General features: G+C 43.3%; 1 protein-coding gene across 5 annotated transcripts in view; it reads right to left on the bottom strand.

Moving 5' to 3' along the window:
- LOC144598652 (uncharacterized) overlaps positions 1-16,306 on the bottom strand; it is a 37,525-nt gene that overhangs the window by 20,607 nt on the left and 612 nt on the right. For 3 of the 5 annotated variants that reach the window (XR_013547886.1, XM_078408863.1, XM_078408862.1), the window contains exons 2-4: positions 5,632-5,704; positions 4,049-4,203; positions 2,365-2,599 (exon numbers count right to left, since the gene is read on the bottom strand). Coding sequence is in view for 4 of the 5 variants with exons in the window: in XM_078408863.1 (XP_078264989.1) it covers positions 2,365-2,599; positions 4,049-4,203; positions 5,632-5,704 (463 nt within the window). In the remaining variant the exon portion in view is untranslated. Of the gene's footprint in view, positions 1-2,364; positions 2,600-4,048; positions 4,204-5,631; positions 5,705-13,728; positions 13,874-14,089; positions 14,186-16,306 lie in introns of those variants that run through there. The other 2 variants (XM_078408864.1, XM_078408865.1) reach the window with 2 other exon arrangements.

The following is a 16,306-nucleotide window of genomic DNA, read 5'->3' as shown; positions in this document are numbered from 1 at the left end:
TTGGAATATAATGTTGAGAGATGTTGACTTTGTCAGCACTGATTACTCATCATTCATTGTTAAGAGTCAAGAATGTTTAAATGCCATATGTACCGAGAAAGGGAACAATGAAAATCTTTCTTGTAGCGACATAGCAGAGCTGTAAACACAATACACATAGATCATATATGATTTAAAAAAATAAAGAGATTAATAACCCAATACTAGTGCAAAAGCACCCTCAGCCCTTCACGCACCAAAGACAGTTCACAGTTCATAGTTGAGGTTAGTGTTGTGTGGTGTTCAAGAGCCAGATGGTTTTTGGGCAGAAGCTATAATTGAACCTGGTGGTCATGTTATTCAGGCTCCTGTACCTTCTCCCCAATGGTAGGAGTGAAATGAGAGCGTGGCCAAGGTGGTGTGAGACTTCAATGATTCAGGCCTGTGGATGAAGTACAGCTAACTGTAAAAATATCTTTGTGATGAAACCAGTTTCCTTCTGGGCAAGAAAAAACATGGTTCAATTGTTTTTTATCGTCACGTATGCACAGCACAGTGGGGATTTCCTCAACCTACAGATGAATGGTTGCCATGTTTTGGCGCCGTTTACAAAGAAAAAGTGCAAAGTCCACTTGTTGGAAGCACTGGAGCACCTTCAATCCAGGTAAGCCCCAGGCTGCAGCAGCCCACAACTCGACATCCCTCTCCTCGCCCCACTGCCCCTGTGTCAGGTGGTTGCCTCCTGCAGCCAACCTTTGAGGTAGGCAACCGGAGCCAATCTTCCCTCTCCTACTGGCCCAGTCCTCGCGTTCGTCGTTTCCAGCGGCTCCCTCCTCCCTCCTCCTGTTACTATTGAAAGGGGAATTCAGATATGTAGCAAACTCGTGGCATCTGGAAGGAGGTGGTGAGAATGGGTAACTCGTGGCCTGTCTGAAGGAACGCCACCTATTCCTTTTCTCCAGAGATGTTGCCTGACCTACTGTGGTCTTTTGTGTAAACCAGCATTTGCAGTTCCTTGTTTCTACATAATGGCACCCGTGTTTCTTGTACTCTTCCGACAGAACCAGCAGCACCTAGGCACCGGCCCAAGCCTTGGAAGAGGCTTGGGGATGTTTTCATATGTTGGAGTAAATAATGTTGGGATAAATATCCTGAGAACTTTAACGCCTGCCTTGTAAACAAAGTTAAAAGCCGTTTCATCAGATGCCCAGCTGTAAATGTGTGTATGCAGTTTGCACAATGTCTGGTGGGGTGAAACTGCAAAGAACTTCTGGTTGGCTGCCGACTAATTTACCACCAGGAGCAAAAAGGTGGTGGGAGACTTGGAGAAAAGCTGTTCATGTGTAGTCAAAGGCTAATATGCCAGGGAATGGGATTGAGAGGTGGAATACACAGACTGAATGGTCATCAGTGTTGTAAGAAAATAATTAAATGTACTGAAGCCTGTACTCGCTGGAGTTTAGAAGAATGAGGGGGTTATCTCATTGAAACATATGATAAAGTTCTCAGGATACTGAATAATGAAATGACTAAATAGCGTGAATGTGGAGAGGATATTTCCAGTGGTGGCTGTCCCTAGACCACTATTTAGGACCAGAGGGCACAATCTCAGAATAAAAGAACATACCTTCAGAATGGATATAAGGAGGAATTTCCAAGCTGGAGGTTGATGAATCTGTGGAATCCATTGCCATAGATGGCTGTGGGGGCCATTGGGTATTTTTAAAATGGAGTTTGATAGATTCTTAATTAGTAAAGGTGTCAAAGGTTACGGGCAGGTGAATGGGGTTGAGAGGGGAAAATAGTCAATCGGTACAGACTTGATGGGCTGAATGGCCTAATACTGTTCTTATGTCTTATAATCTTAGGAAGTGCATTACTTATGGGAGAGCAGGGGGGGGGGGTTTCATCTTTCTTTTCTTTTAAAACCAATGTGAGGAGTAGAGATTTAAAAATGAACAAATTCATATTCTTTGTGCATATTGTATTTATAAAGAGATGGTTATTTAAATTGCTTTATTTATTGCTTTATTAAGACTGTAGAAATTTTGTGTGGTTTAGTAAGCATCCAAAATATAATGTCATACAAAGACAATCCATTAAATGAGCGCAGAGAATGTGGGTCTAGACCCATACATGAAGAGAGAAAAGGTGGGAACTTTGATGATCAATCATCGTTGATCACAACTAACAAATTGTTGTACAAAGTGTTCATGTTGATTATCTGTCATTGATGAATTTAGTGTCATGTTTCCCTCCATTGAATACAAAGGTTCAGTTTTACACACAACATACAACATACTCCTTGTGCCTTTTGTCTAATTTAACGTAAAATGTAATTTAGGATAGAATTGAAGTTCTGGCATCTCAATTTTTGACATGTACCTTTTTTGGTGATTTCTGCATTCCCCTTATTTCCTTTGAATTGTTTTGACAACCATTTGTCTTGTTGCTTGAGATCCCAGAGAATTTCTTTCAGTTGATGGTTTTCTTCATCTAGTTTGTGGATGACTTCCCTGAGTTTGCGGGACTCGGTTCTCAATCGTTGGATTTGTTCCAGCAAGTCATCTGTGTTGTTCTTTGTTGTGTTCTGGGATGTGTCACAATACAGTCTGGTAAACTGTGAATGTTGGAAGCAAAGAACATCGGAGAGGCAAGTTGATCAAGTTTGTATTGATATCTCAGTCTTTGAAAGTGAGTGAATAAAACACAAGTCAATTTAACATCTAAAAAATATACACTGCTGTTCCGAACGGATTTCTGAAATTGTTGATGAGTGACAAATGCTTGCATTTTACTTATTGATGCAATAATGAGCATCAATATTTAACAATGATTCTTATTGATTAATCTTTGCAGCTTTTAAGATATTAATTTGCTGCATTCGACCAAGTTCATACTCTTTTGAAATCTTGGATTATTTGGGTTATATAATTTTATTTATTGTTTCATCCCTTGACTTCACCACCATGACAAACCATTTTGTTTGTGCTTTTTGAATGTCTAAAACTGTCACATTTCATTTCCAGGTTTGGTCACTGTGCATCTGTATGCATATGAGAAAATGTCAGATACATTCACAACGTCATTTTTCGAGAGATGAGTTTATATGCTATGGTGCAACTAAACAAAAAGTTTAAAATATGCAATTACAGACATTATTGTAGTCACTGTGTGTAAATCACTTCACTGTGGGTGCACGGTGTGTAAATCATTCACTGTGGGTGCACGGTGTGTAAATCACTTCACTGCGGGTATCCGGTGTGTAAATCACTTCACTGCGGGTGTATGGTGTGTAAATCACTTCACTGCGGGTATCCGGTGTGTAAATCACTTCACTGCGGGTATCTGGTGTGTAAATCACTTCACTGCGGGTGTATGGTGTGTAAATCACTTCACTGCGGGTGTATGGTGTGTAAATCACTTCACTGCGGGTGTATGGTGTGTAAATCACTTCACTGCGGGTGTATGGTGTGTAAATCATTTCACTGCGGGTGTATGGTGTGTAAATCACTTCACTGCGGGTGTTAGTAAATTGGTTGTTGCCTTGAGGAGTGATCTTGGCTGCTCATGGCCGGTTGTAAAAGTATGGCTTGGGCAGGGGGAAGGGCGGGGAATGAAACAAATTGAGCAGTAGATATAACTAATTAGTTCTGGTGGAAATAATGTCATCGATTTGAAGGTGGGGTAACTTTAGTTTTTGTTTAGTTTAGAGATACAGCATGGAAACTGACCCTTCGTCTCCCGGGTCCAGGCTAAACAGTGATTCCTGTACACTAGCACTTGGGAGAATTCACAATTTTTACCGAAGTCAATTAACCTACAAACCTGTCCATCTTTGGAGTGTGGGAGGAAACCAGAGCACCCAGGAACAACCCACGAGGTCACAGGGGCAGCTTTCAAATTCCATAAAGACAGCACCCATAGTCAGCAACTCTACCGCTGTTTAGTTTCCAGTCAAGAAGAATGTGCAGTTCGTGACAATGGCATGAACAGGGCTGTGATTTCCAGCAAGCTATCTATGATAGACCTAATTAACTAAACAAAGCTACCATTCTAAGTTGAACACCTTAGTTTTGAAGTAGTCACTCTCTTCCTTGACTGCTTGTAGCTCTTCTGTGTGTTTGGCTCTCAGCTCAGCGATCTCTCCTCTGAGTTGGGAGATTTCCTCATCAGCCTTGGTGAGTTCATTAATGGTGCTGTCATTGGCATCCTTAAGATGCTCTGCAGAAGGAAAGAGTTTAGTGAAAACTTGCTGTGGAAAAATAACACATCAGCCCTAAAAGGCAGAAAGCTGTCTGCATCCATACTCTTATTATTGATGAACGTAGAGATTGGCCTCTCAACAAACTTTTATAAATTTGCCTTTGGGAACTACAAAGGATAGAAACGAGAAAACTAGTTTGGGAACTAAATACTTAGGTTCCAGTGAATAATTTTGATTCCTGTCTCTGGACCAACTTTGCAGTTGATTTTTTTAAAAGGACCATCACCTGAAATATACTGATCTTACTTGTTGAGAAACAAGCAGTAGTTGTTTTATTGGTATGAAATAATTAAAAACAAAAGAAAATCAAAAGGCAAACACTGCGAAGACTCTTGCAAGAATCTATGTTTTGTTTGTCAGGGTCATTCAGAGCTATTTATGTTGATGCAATGCAATAATAGACCTGAATTACACCAGTTTAATAGCATTGCGTTAGCATTGAACATGCATCAATCAAAAATTGCCCTCTTGAAGGCAATTGATAAAAGTTCAAATCGGTTCTTTAAACATTATATCACATTCAAAATGAATGTACGCGTAGGATAGATTGATAAGACCTGAGGGAGAAAAGGATATAAGCATTTATTATCTTTGAAGATTGAGTGTCAAACCTTGTATTTAACATGCAATATTTGTGTATCACATGCATTGAAACATCACCTTGTTTTCAGGATACACATGTAGTTCTGCTTGAACTTAATGGTTGCATTCCTAAAAATACTCATATTATAAAAACAATCGTGTCAATGGGGAAAAGCGGTTAGGGCTAGAGTTAAGACTCTCACTAGGATTTTCACCTCACGCCCCTGTAGGAATTAAAACAAAAATAAAGGGGTTAATATGTTAAATTTATTTTAGGTACCGCAAGCTAAAAATACTTAAGACTACATGTAATATTGTTTAATCGAGTATCATTATACGTGCGACTAAACAATTTTTCAATGGCCACCTTCAGTTAAAGTGGCGCAGCGGTAAAGTTGCTGCCTTCCAATGCCAGAGACCTGGGTTTCTAGACAATGAGTGCTATCTGTACAGTTTGTACGTCTGGCCTGTGACCGCGTGGGTTTCCTCCGGGTGCTTCGATTTCCTCCCACACTCAAAAGACCTACAAGTTTGTTGGTTAATTGTCGCTAGTGTGTAGGATAATGCTAATGCAGGGGTGATCGCTGATCAGCATGGACTCAGTGGGCTGAAGGGCCTGTTTCCAAGCTGTATTTCTAAAGCCTAAAGCAGCTGTGTTGTTAACAAATGATTGTGTCTGATGACTCTAGCAATGTTTTATTCCTCTATTTATTGTTTCTCTTTATTGTTTTCCACCTTCCCTTTTATAATCGTTCACGAACCCTACTACCTGCCCCTTCCTACTACACCCACGGCTTACTCACCTATGTGTTGCTGCAGCATTGGTGCTCCCATGTTGGTGTGAAATACATCTCCTCTGGCTCCAGCTTCATTGCTCTAATGACAGTGAGAGATTGTAAACATCTTTAACACAACACTTTGCTAGAATACATTGGCTTTGTCTTTTACAACAATAATGGTTTAAGTATTTCCTACAAATTGCAAAAGAAACATGTACATTTCCCTAAAGCTCATTCACTTTTTGTATTAATTAATAATCACTAATTACACGTTGGAAGGAACTGCAGATGCTGGTTTATACCAAAGATAGGTACAAAATGCTGGAGTAACTCAGCGGGTCAGGCAGCATCTCTGGAGAATAGGAATAGATGACGTTTTAGATGTAGACCCTTCTTCAGACTGAAAGATAGAGGTGGGGGGGGGGGGACGACGACGACGGGAGCTGAGAAACTAATAAATTTGGTATCAGAAACATTAGAAATTCAATGAGGAAATAAACTGTAATAATCTGCTTCAAGTCACGTTAAATTGACAAAGGACCATCTCTGCATTTAGTAGAAAATCACATTTGTTGATAAATGTTTCATTTCAATCAATGAGGGTCAGGAACATAATGCCCAAAATCTACAGTTTTACAACAATTTGAGACTGTATTCATTGGTCACTGGTGCAATCAAAGCAGGTAATTTTTAGGTGCACCAAAAGACATATGTTGAAACATTTTCAATTTTATACGAGTCCATGTTGCTTTCTTCAGCTCCCAAGTATCTACTGAAGTCTATTCATGAGGCTTTAGACACAAAATGCTGGAGTAACTCAGTGGGACAGGCAGCATCTCGGGAGGGAAGGAATGGGTGATGTTTTGGGTCCAGACCCTTCTTCAGACTGAGAGTCAGAGATATGGAAGGGATGGAAATACATTGGGGTTTCCCCGCGCAGGTTCGAATCCTGCCGACTACGCCAAATGTTGTAGTTCGTGCCCTATGAACAGAATAGTCAGACAACCGAATTCGTATAACTTCTTTATTCTACTCACCCGGGTGGGAGAGAGTCTAGAAACCGGAGCGTTTAGAAACACTCAGGAAGCTAGTGTAGTCTCTCTCCCCGAATGCTAACAATTACACATATTTATACCCAAAATACATTTGCCAGTACATTTCCTGTTGCTACCTTATATGGCAAGTTTTACAATGTCCTATAAATCTTTATGTGCCCTTCAGGACCCCTATGTCCTCCGTGTCCTGTGTGACCTACATGTCCTCGGTATTCCCAGGAGCAAAGAACAGTCGATATGACCAAATGTTCCCCTTAAGCATCAAAGCCTTAAAGCCAGTTGCCCATATCAAAGGATGGTCAACCATAAACCGTGCCTCCATGCTGAGCAACAGGATGTCCTGGCAACATAATCGAGCTGGAGCTTTTACACCTTTTTTACACCCCTGCAATAAAACCCATATGGCGAAATGTCGAATGTTTAACCCCTTACAGGGTAAGGTGTGAAAATGACAGATCAAAGCAGACAATGGTCAACGAAATGTAGAATGGTTGATTGTTGGCTGAGGGGAAAGGTGACAACGAGGCGTACAATCAGTAAAATTAATCAGGAGGACGGTGCACCAGTCGGAGAACTAGGGTGGGGGAGGGACGGAGAGAGAGGGAAAGCAAAAATTACTTGAAGTTAGAGAAATCAATATTCATACCGTTGGATTGTATGCTGCTCAAGTGAAATATGAGGTGCTGTTCCTCCAATTTCTGTTGGGCCTCACTCTGACGGTGGAGGAGGCTCAGGACAGAAAGGGAGGGGGAGTTAAGGCAACCAGAAGATCACGTGGGCGTAGGCAGACTGAGCGAAGATGTTCAGCGAAACGATAGCTGAGCTGCGACATTCATGAGGCTTAATGTGCTTGGCAAAGCAGATGAACGAGTGACTGAATCAACATGCGGACTTCAGTTGCAGCACAAGTTATAGATCTTCCCAGTATGGCATGTCGTAATTTATTTGTGAACAATCAGAAGCTGCCATGACAGTATTATACTTTCTTAACTTTTGAACCTAACTTCACCGTACAATTATATCATGAGCAATAAACAAAGTACTGGATACCCTCTGAATTCCTCCAGCACTGTTATTTGCTCAAGTTTCTAGCATCAGCGGTTTCAAGTGTCACCAATGACACCATTGTTTATTCATTAAAAACCAAGAGAGTCCTTCTTGAAATGGAGAAGACAGCCATTCCCTGCAGTGCAGTAAGAGCCATGGGCACAGCGGTAGAGTTGCTGCCTTACAGCACCAGAGACCCAGGTCCGATCCTCACTATGGGTGCCCTCTGTATGGAGTTTGTACGTTCTCCCTGAGACCGCGTGAATTTTTCCCGGGTGCTCCGGTTTCCTCCCACACTCCAACGACGTACAGATTTACAGGTTATTTGGCTTCGGTAAGATTGTAAATTGTCCCTATTATGTAGGATAGTCCTAATGTGTGGGGATTGCTGGTCGGAGTGGACTTGATGGGCTGACACTGTTTCTGCACTGTATCTAAGCATAACATACACATGTTTTGTGCTTGGATTTATAAAATTACCTCTTTATGAAGTCATAGAAGGTATTTATTTCACAAAATGCTGGAGAAGGGTCTCGACCCGAAACGTCACCCATTCCTTCTCTCCTGAGATGCTGCCTAACCTGCTCAGTTACTCCAGCATTGTGTGAAATAAATACCTTCAATTTGTACCAGCATCTGCAGTTATTTTCTTACACTATTATTCATAGGCATCACTAGGCACTGTTCTTTGAGTAGTTGCTCATTCATGAGCTTTAGTTTCATTAGTTCTTCCCTGGTCTGACTAACATCTTCATCTTTCTCAGCCAGTAGAGCTTGCAGGAGAGCCACTCAATTTTCTCTGCCTCCGCCCACACCCGTGCCCTGAACACAAACAAGCTACATGTGGATACAAGGAACTGCAGATGCTGGTTGACAAAAAAAGACACAAACTGCTGGAGTAGCTCAGTGGGTCAGGCGGCATCTCTGGAGAACATGGATGGGTAACGTTTCAGTTCAAGGCCATTCTTCTGCCCAAAACATTATCAATCCATGTTCTCCAGTGATGCTGCCTGAACCACAGAGATACTCCAGCACTTTGTGTTGCTTTTTAAATTTATCAACATGATACACACACCTCTAAGGGTGTGCATTTGTTAACACACAACACATTCTCTATCCTTTATCAAACATTTTCTGCTGTTATCTCCAATTTACAGAACCCACGTTACTTTGACTTTGAAAAGAACAGATGTTGTTCAATTCAGCGCAATGGATCAGAATTGAAAGGGAACAATGTGAATCAACTGCCAATCTGCCCTCAGCTACTTCGGGGGGGGGGCTTGGGGGATTGAGAACCACCTTCCCAATCACTACAGAATCCAAGCTGTGACATTTACACAAAAGAGACCCAGTCACATCCATTTCGCCCAGTAGAAAATCATTTTATTAGGAAACATCACAGCAAGAAATTACTGCCCAGACCAACAAAGCAACCTGGAGAGGGTCGAGACCCTTCTTCAGAACGTCACCCATTCCTTCTCTCCAGAGATGCTGCCGGTCCCGCTGAGTTACTCCAGCATTGTGTGTCTATCTTCGGTTTAAACCAGCATCTGCAATTCCTTCCTACACAAAGCAACCTCCCTTCTATTGACTCCATTTATACCTCACGCTTTCTCGGCAAGGCCACCAGCATTACCAAGAACCAGTCGCACCCCGGCCACTCCCTCTACACCCCACTCACATCAGGTGAAAACACACACCTCCAGATTCAGGGACAGTTTCTTCCCAGCTGTTATTAGGCAAATGAATCATCCTACCAACAACTAGAGAGCAGTCCTGACCTACTATCTATCTCATTGGTGACCCACGGACTATCTTTGATCGGACTTTACTGGCTTTACCTTGCACTAAATGTTATTCCCTTATCTGTACATTATGAACGGCTCGATTGTAATCATGTATTGTCTTTCCACTGACCGGTTAACACGCAACAGCTTTTCACTGTACCTTGGTTGGTACACGTGCCAATAAAACAAAACTGAACTGAACCGAACCATTGTTAAAATCTTCCCTTCAGTACTACTCTCCAACTTTGAATGGGATCATTCTGACAGTCTTCCAGGCCACCATCTTGTCCGCCATCCAAATGCCTCCCCTCACCCATCCTGTCTGAGATGATTCACCATAATACCTCCAATCCTGGCCTGCTCCAGTCCTCGCTCTTCATGCATTCATCACTACTTGGACCACGAATTTTGATTAAAACCTCCTGCTCGGCATTTTCCTTAATGTTCCAGCTTATCAATTTGATTTTAAAAACTCTCCAAAATCGCAGTTGATCGTAGGTTTTGCTGTGTCTCTGATGCTACATACATGAGCAATCCTGCACCAAAATACCCAGGATTTATGCCTCCACCCAAAGCCCAGGCTCATATTCTTCCAATAACATCAACGTTCATTTTCTATATCATTCCACAAATGTTGAGCAGCCCAGTTAATAACTTTACAAATGTACAAACAAGGAACTGCAGATGCTGGTTTACAAAAAAGGTCACAAAGTGCTGGAGTAACTGTGGGTCAGGCAACATATCTGGAGACATTTCAGGTTGGAACCCCTCTTCAGTCCAGACTGAAGAAGGGTTCCAATCTGAAACATCACCTATCCATGTTCTCCAGAGATGCTGCCTGACCCGCTGAGTTACTCCAGCACTCTGAGACATCACCTATCCATGTTCTCCAGAGATGCTGCCTGACCCGCTGAGTTACTTCAACACTTTGCGTCCTTTTTAACAGCTTTCCAATCACAGGCATCTTGACTTACTGCAAAGTTTTTCACTGTGCGTGCCAAAAAATGAAGTAATTAATTTTACAAACAGTGGTAGCAGAGGCTAACATTTGTCAGTACTCCTGGAGAATGTTGCTTGTACAAATGTTAGGAATCTGGAGTAACTCAGCGGGTCAAGCAGCATCTCTGGAGAAAAAGGATAGGTGACATTTTGGTTGAAACACTTCTTCAGACTGGTCCCGACCCGAAATGTCACTCCTTTTTTGTCCAGAGATGATGCCTGACCCGTTGAGTTACTCCAGCACTTTGTGTCTATCTGTGTCTATCTATCTGTTTGTGTCTATCTGTGACATCTATGTTGCACCTGCACCAGACACTGGTATTCCACTAAAGTAAAACTTCCCTTCAATCCCACCTCTCCACCCACGAATGGGACCAACACAATCCGTCGATTACCCAGATCACCATCCCATCACAAGACTGCCAAGTCTGCTCCAGTCCTCTGATTAGAAGACCTCTTCACCATCGTTCACAGCCTCAACTCCACACACAAAGCATTTACGCCGGACCCTGACGTGAGAGGACGCTGGCGCTGTTTGTTCGCCGCTTCTCCGTCTGGATAAATCTTTTGTTTATTTATTTATTTTTATGTTTTATTTACTCTGTAAAGCGTCTTTGAGTTTCGAGAAAAGCGCTATATAAATTAAATGTATTATTATTATTATTATTAAATGCCAACTATCCTCAGGCCAGGTGAATATTCTGGGACTTGCAACGTCTACAATCACAGTGCCTGTGATTGCTAATTCCACCAGTTCCACACTGTGGCATCTTGAAGTTGCCCAGGTTATGTGAAGGGTCTTCCACCAAAGTAACATCCTGCTTCCGTCAACACAGATGATGCCTCACCTGCTGGCGTTGAGACAATTTTCTCACCTCACCTCAGACTAAAGAAGGGTCTCAACCCAAAACGTCACATATTCCTTCTCCCCAGAGATGCCACCTGGCCCGCTGAGTTATTCCGGCACTCTGTGAAACATCACCTATTCCTTCTCCCCAGAGATGTCGCCTGGCCCGCAGAGTTACTGCAGCACTCTGTGAAACATCACCTATCCATGTTCTCCAGAGATGCTACTTGACCCGCTGAGTTACTCCAGCACTCTGTGAAACGTCACCTATCCATGTTCTCCAGAGATGCTGCCCGACCCGCTGAGTTACTCCAGCACTCTGTGAAACATCACCTATCCATGTTCTCCAGAGATGTCGCCTGGCCCGCAGAGTTACTCCAGCACTCTGTGAAACATCACCTATCCATGTTCTCCAGAGATGCTACTTGACCCGCTGAGTTACTCCAGCACTCTGTGAATCATCACCTATCCATGTTCTCCAGAGATGCTGCCTGACCCGCAGAGTTACTCCAGCACTCTGTGAAACATCACCTGTTCCTTCTCCCCAGAGATGCCGCCTGGCCCGCTGAGTTATTCCGGCTTGTTGTGTACAACTTCACTTTGACGGATCTTTCCAAAATGTAGCTGGTCCACAATGAGGCATGTAGCCAAGGTCCAAGGTAGAAGGGGAAGCTATGATGCGTCTCCACATTTCTGACCATGGCCTTCTATACCATGGCATTCTCTGAAGAAGGGTCCTTACATGAAACATCACCTATCGATGTTCTGCAGAGATGCTGCCTGACCAGCTAAATTAGTTCAGCGCTTAGGGCCCAGGTCTATCCTCAAATAAGCTCTGAACTACACAGATTATTATTATTATTGCACTACTAATGTTTGTTTTTTGAGTATGTGTGTATGTATATATATATAATAAGTGGCAAAGTTACTCAAAACAACCCCTTTCAGAGTGGCGCGGTGGCAGCGAGCGGGTATATATATCTGTGTGTATATATATATTTATATATGTGTGTGTATATATATGTATATATATATATTATATACACATACACATACACAAAAACAAACATTAGTAGTATAATGATAATAGTCTGTACACATATGTGTGTGTGTATTTGTGAGTATGTGTACATATACACACACTGAACTTTTTTTCTCTTGTTTATTATATTGTTTACAGAGTACTATGTTTACATATTCTGTTGTGCTGCAGCAAGTAAGAATTTCATTGTTCTATCTGCGACACATGACAATAAAAAACTCTTGACTATATCTGGATAAACTGCCCCGACCGCAACAAGGTGTCATTTTGTTTTCACATTTCATTTTGTCATTTCAGCAGATTTATTTCCATTATAATCTAGAGTTATGCAATCACCCCCCTTGTCCCCTTGTTATTCTCTCAAAGTTATTCCACACAATTGCAGAAGTCTTAACCCTCTCGCTGCCACCGCGCCACTCCGAAAGGGGTTGTTTTGAGTAACTTTGCCACTTATTAATTCTACATTGAGGGTGCTCAGTGTCAACGTTAGTGCGCGGTTAACGTGCAGTCGGCGGAGAAGCGAGGGCCATGTGGGGTTCTCCAGGGCCGTCTTAACGCATGGGCCTGATGGGCACTTGCCCGGGGCCCCACGAGCATAGGGGCCCCATGCAGATCTGTGTATGTTAAGTGACTTGCAATAAATAAATACTACTTTAAAAATGTAGGTTCAATAAGTGCTTTTTTCGCAACATTTTCGGTCCCTAAGTGCTTCTCACAGCGATCTGTAAGTGCTTTTCGCAACAATGTAGCACCCTAAGTCCATCGCTAAGTGCTTTTCGGTAAGTGCTTTTAGGTAAGTGCTTTTCGCCGGCACGACAGGGGGAGGGGCTGGTAGGGAAAGGGGGGTGGGGGAGAGTAACGGTGGGGGCCCCAGTACACTGCTTTGCCCGGGGGGCCATAATGCTGTAAAAACGGCCCTGGGGTTCTCCGATCATCGGTGTCGACTGTCGGGTCTGATTTGTCCTGTACCTGTTCATACCTCTAGTTTCCCCACTCCCTGACTCTCAGTCTGAAGAAGGGTCTCGACGTTACCTGTTCCTTTTTCTCTATAGATGCTGCCTGACCCGCTGAGTTACTCCAGCATTTTAATGTATGTCTACACTTTCTGTCCGCTTCCCTCTGTTCGCAACCCACCTCTGGGTTGCCTGGGTGAAAAGGTCAGGACACCGCTTGCCACCTCCAGCGTGCAACCCATCCTCACTCACTCAGCACCACAACAAACAGCTTGCAACAACACCGTGCTCGCTGGCTGCAGGCACCGCCACGCCACATCACCGCCTTTGCAACGCACCCCACTTAAAATGGGGATGCTTCCGACTCACTGACACCAGTTCCTTCCCTTACCTTCATTTCTCAATCGCTTGATGCAACGTGCAGCGTGTTTCCAACAAACGATCATGTGGCAGCAGCAGCAGCAGCAGCGAGTCTCCATCCACTTCACGGTGCCTGACCTCTGCCTGATGTTAATTCATGTCTCTCTCCATGACAATCCCCCTTGTCGCTGCCACTACGCACCTTAACAACAGGCTCCACGCTGCATCGCAACCAATGCTCAGAAAGCGCCGTTCAATGGCAACGACCCCGCTTCATTTTGACTCAAGCACTTTCGACGGCAGCTCGCAACAAACCTGTTTCAAACCCGACATTTTTTGGACGAGTGCATGCAGAAACACGCATGTTATTTGCTAATAAAGAAAGAACTTACAATGTTACTCGAACCATAGCCGGTCATGTCTGCGGATAGACGGTGAATGTAGAAACATGGAAAATAGGTGCAGGGGAGGCCATTCGGCCCTTCGAGCCAGCACCGCCATTCATTGTGATCATGGCTGATCATCCACAATCAATAACCCGTGCCCCATATTCCTTGATTCCACTAGCCCCTAGAGCTCTATCTAACTCTCTTAAATCCATCAAGTGATTTGGCCTCCACTGCCCTCTGTGGCAGAGAATTCCAAATTCACAACTCTCTGGGTGAAAAAGTTCCTTCTCATCTTAGTTTTAAATGGCCTCCCATTCTAAGACTGTGACCCCTGGTTCTGAACTCGCCCAACATTGGGAACATTTATCCTGCATCTAGCTTGTCCAGTCCTTTTATAATTTTATATGGTTCTATAAGATCCCCTCTCATCCTTCTAAACACCAATGAATACAAGTCTTTTCAATCTTTCCTCATATGACAGTCCCGCCATCCCTGGGATCAATCCCGTGAACCTACGCTGCACTGCCTCATGTTGTAAAATCATGTCGGTGACAAACTGCAAGGTTTAATATTCACATGCAAAAAAAAACTTTGTGTAAGAAGGAACTGCAGGTGCTGGTTTACACTGAAGATGGACACAAAATGCTGGAGTAACTCAGCGGGACAGGCAGTATTTCTGGAGAGAAGGAATGGGTGACGTTTCAGGAACAAAACCTTCACACATCAGACAAAAAAAAGTTTGTCCAAGATTTTTCACTTGGGTTCAGTCTAAACAATGTTACCTTTAAAAGCTTGATTCCCAATAATATTGTTAAAGTAAAATCAGAAACACACCACACAATCACCAAGTTTCCATCTCACATTGTCCTTACTGCTGAATAGATCAGCAACAGGTTATTGGTCCTGGCAGCTTGCTATTGATGGATGACTGTGTGACTTGGGTGACTGCGGGCAAGTGCTGTGCCAACCCCATGGACTTCACATCTCCAGTGGAACAGGAACTCAATTACAATTATTGTTCCCCAGCCTCGTCTACACCTGTTGTCATAAATACAATATTCTTTACTGGATTTAAACTTTAAACAGATGGTTAACATTGCAAGATACAAAGTGCTCAGCGGGTCAGTCAGCATCTCTGGAGAACATGCAGAGGTGCACAGTGGAGTAGCAGTAGAGTTGCAGCTTACCTCACCAGAGATCCGGGTTCAATCCTGATGAAAGCTGCTGTCTGTACGGATTTTGTACGTTTTTCCTGTGACCACATGGGTTTTCTGCGGGTACTCCAGTTTCAACCAACACTCCACAGATTTACAGGTTTGTTGGTTAATTGGCTATTGTAAATTGTCCCGAGTGTGTAGGGTAGTGCTAGTGCTAGGGTGATCGCTGGTCTGCTCGGACTCGGTAGGCTGAAGGGCCTGTTTCCATACTGCATCTCTAAAGTCTAAAGCTTAAGTTTCGGGTTGGGACCCTTTTTCTGCCTGATCGGCTGAGTTACTCCAGCACTTTGAGTCTTTTTTTTTGTAAACACGCATCTGCATTTCCTTGTTTCTGCAGGTTGACATTGCACATGTTTTGGGTGTGGAGGGGAAGGGGAACAGACATGTTCTACCACAAGCAGAGCATCACACCAGAATTTACAAGTTCTCAGACAACTCCACTGCAGTGGGCCGGATATCAAATAATAATGAGACGAAGTATAGAAAGGAGACTGAGAACCTTTAGCCTGGTGCTAAGACAACAATCTCTCCTTAGTGCCAGCAAGACAAAGGAGACAGTGATCGACTTTGAAGTAGAGCAGAACACACAACAAATACATTAATGGTGCTGAAGGAGAGATGGGCGACAGATTCAAGTTCCTAGGAATAAATATCACCAGCAATTTGTCCTGGGCCAGACACATCGAAGTTATGGCCAAGAAAGCACACTAATGCCTCTACTTCCTTAGAAGGCGTGGGAAATTTGGCATATCTCCAACAATCCTCACCAACTTCCACAGATACACTGTAGAAAGCATTTTACAGCATTGTTTGGGGACAGTTCCATCCAAGACAACAAGAAATTGCAGAGATTGTGGACGTAGTCCAGACCATCACATAAACTAACCTCCCTTCCATTGACTCCATCTACTCTTCACGCTGCCTCGGCAAGGCCACCAGCATAATCAAGGACCAGTCCTACCCCAGTCACTCTCCCATCAGGCAAGATGGACATTCGTTCCAT

Source organism: Rhinoraja longicauda, chromosome 12, assembly GCF_053455715.1.
Source record: "Rhinoraja longicauda isolate Sanriku21f chromosome 12, sRhiLon1.1, whole genome shotgun sequence".
In the NCBI taxonomy this organism is placed as follows: Eukaryota; Metazoa; Chordata; class Chondrichthyes; order Rajiformes; family Arhynchobatidae; genus Rhinoraja; species Rhinoraja longicauda.
This window is presented reverse-complemented; position numbering and strand designations above follow the sequence as displayed.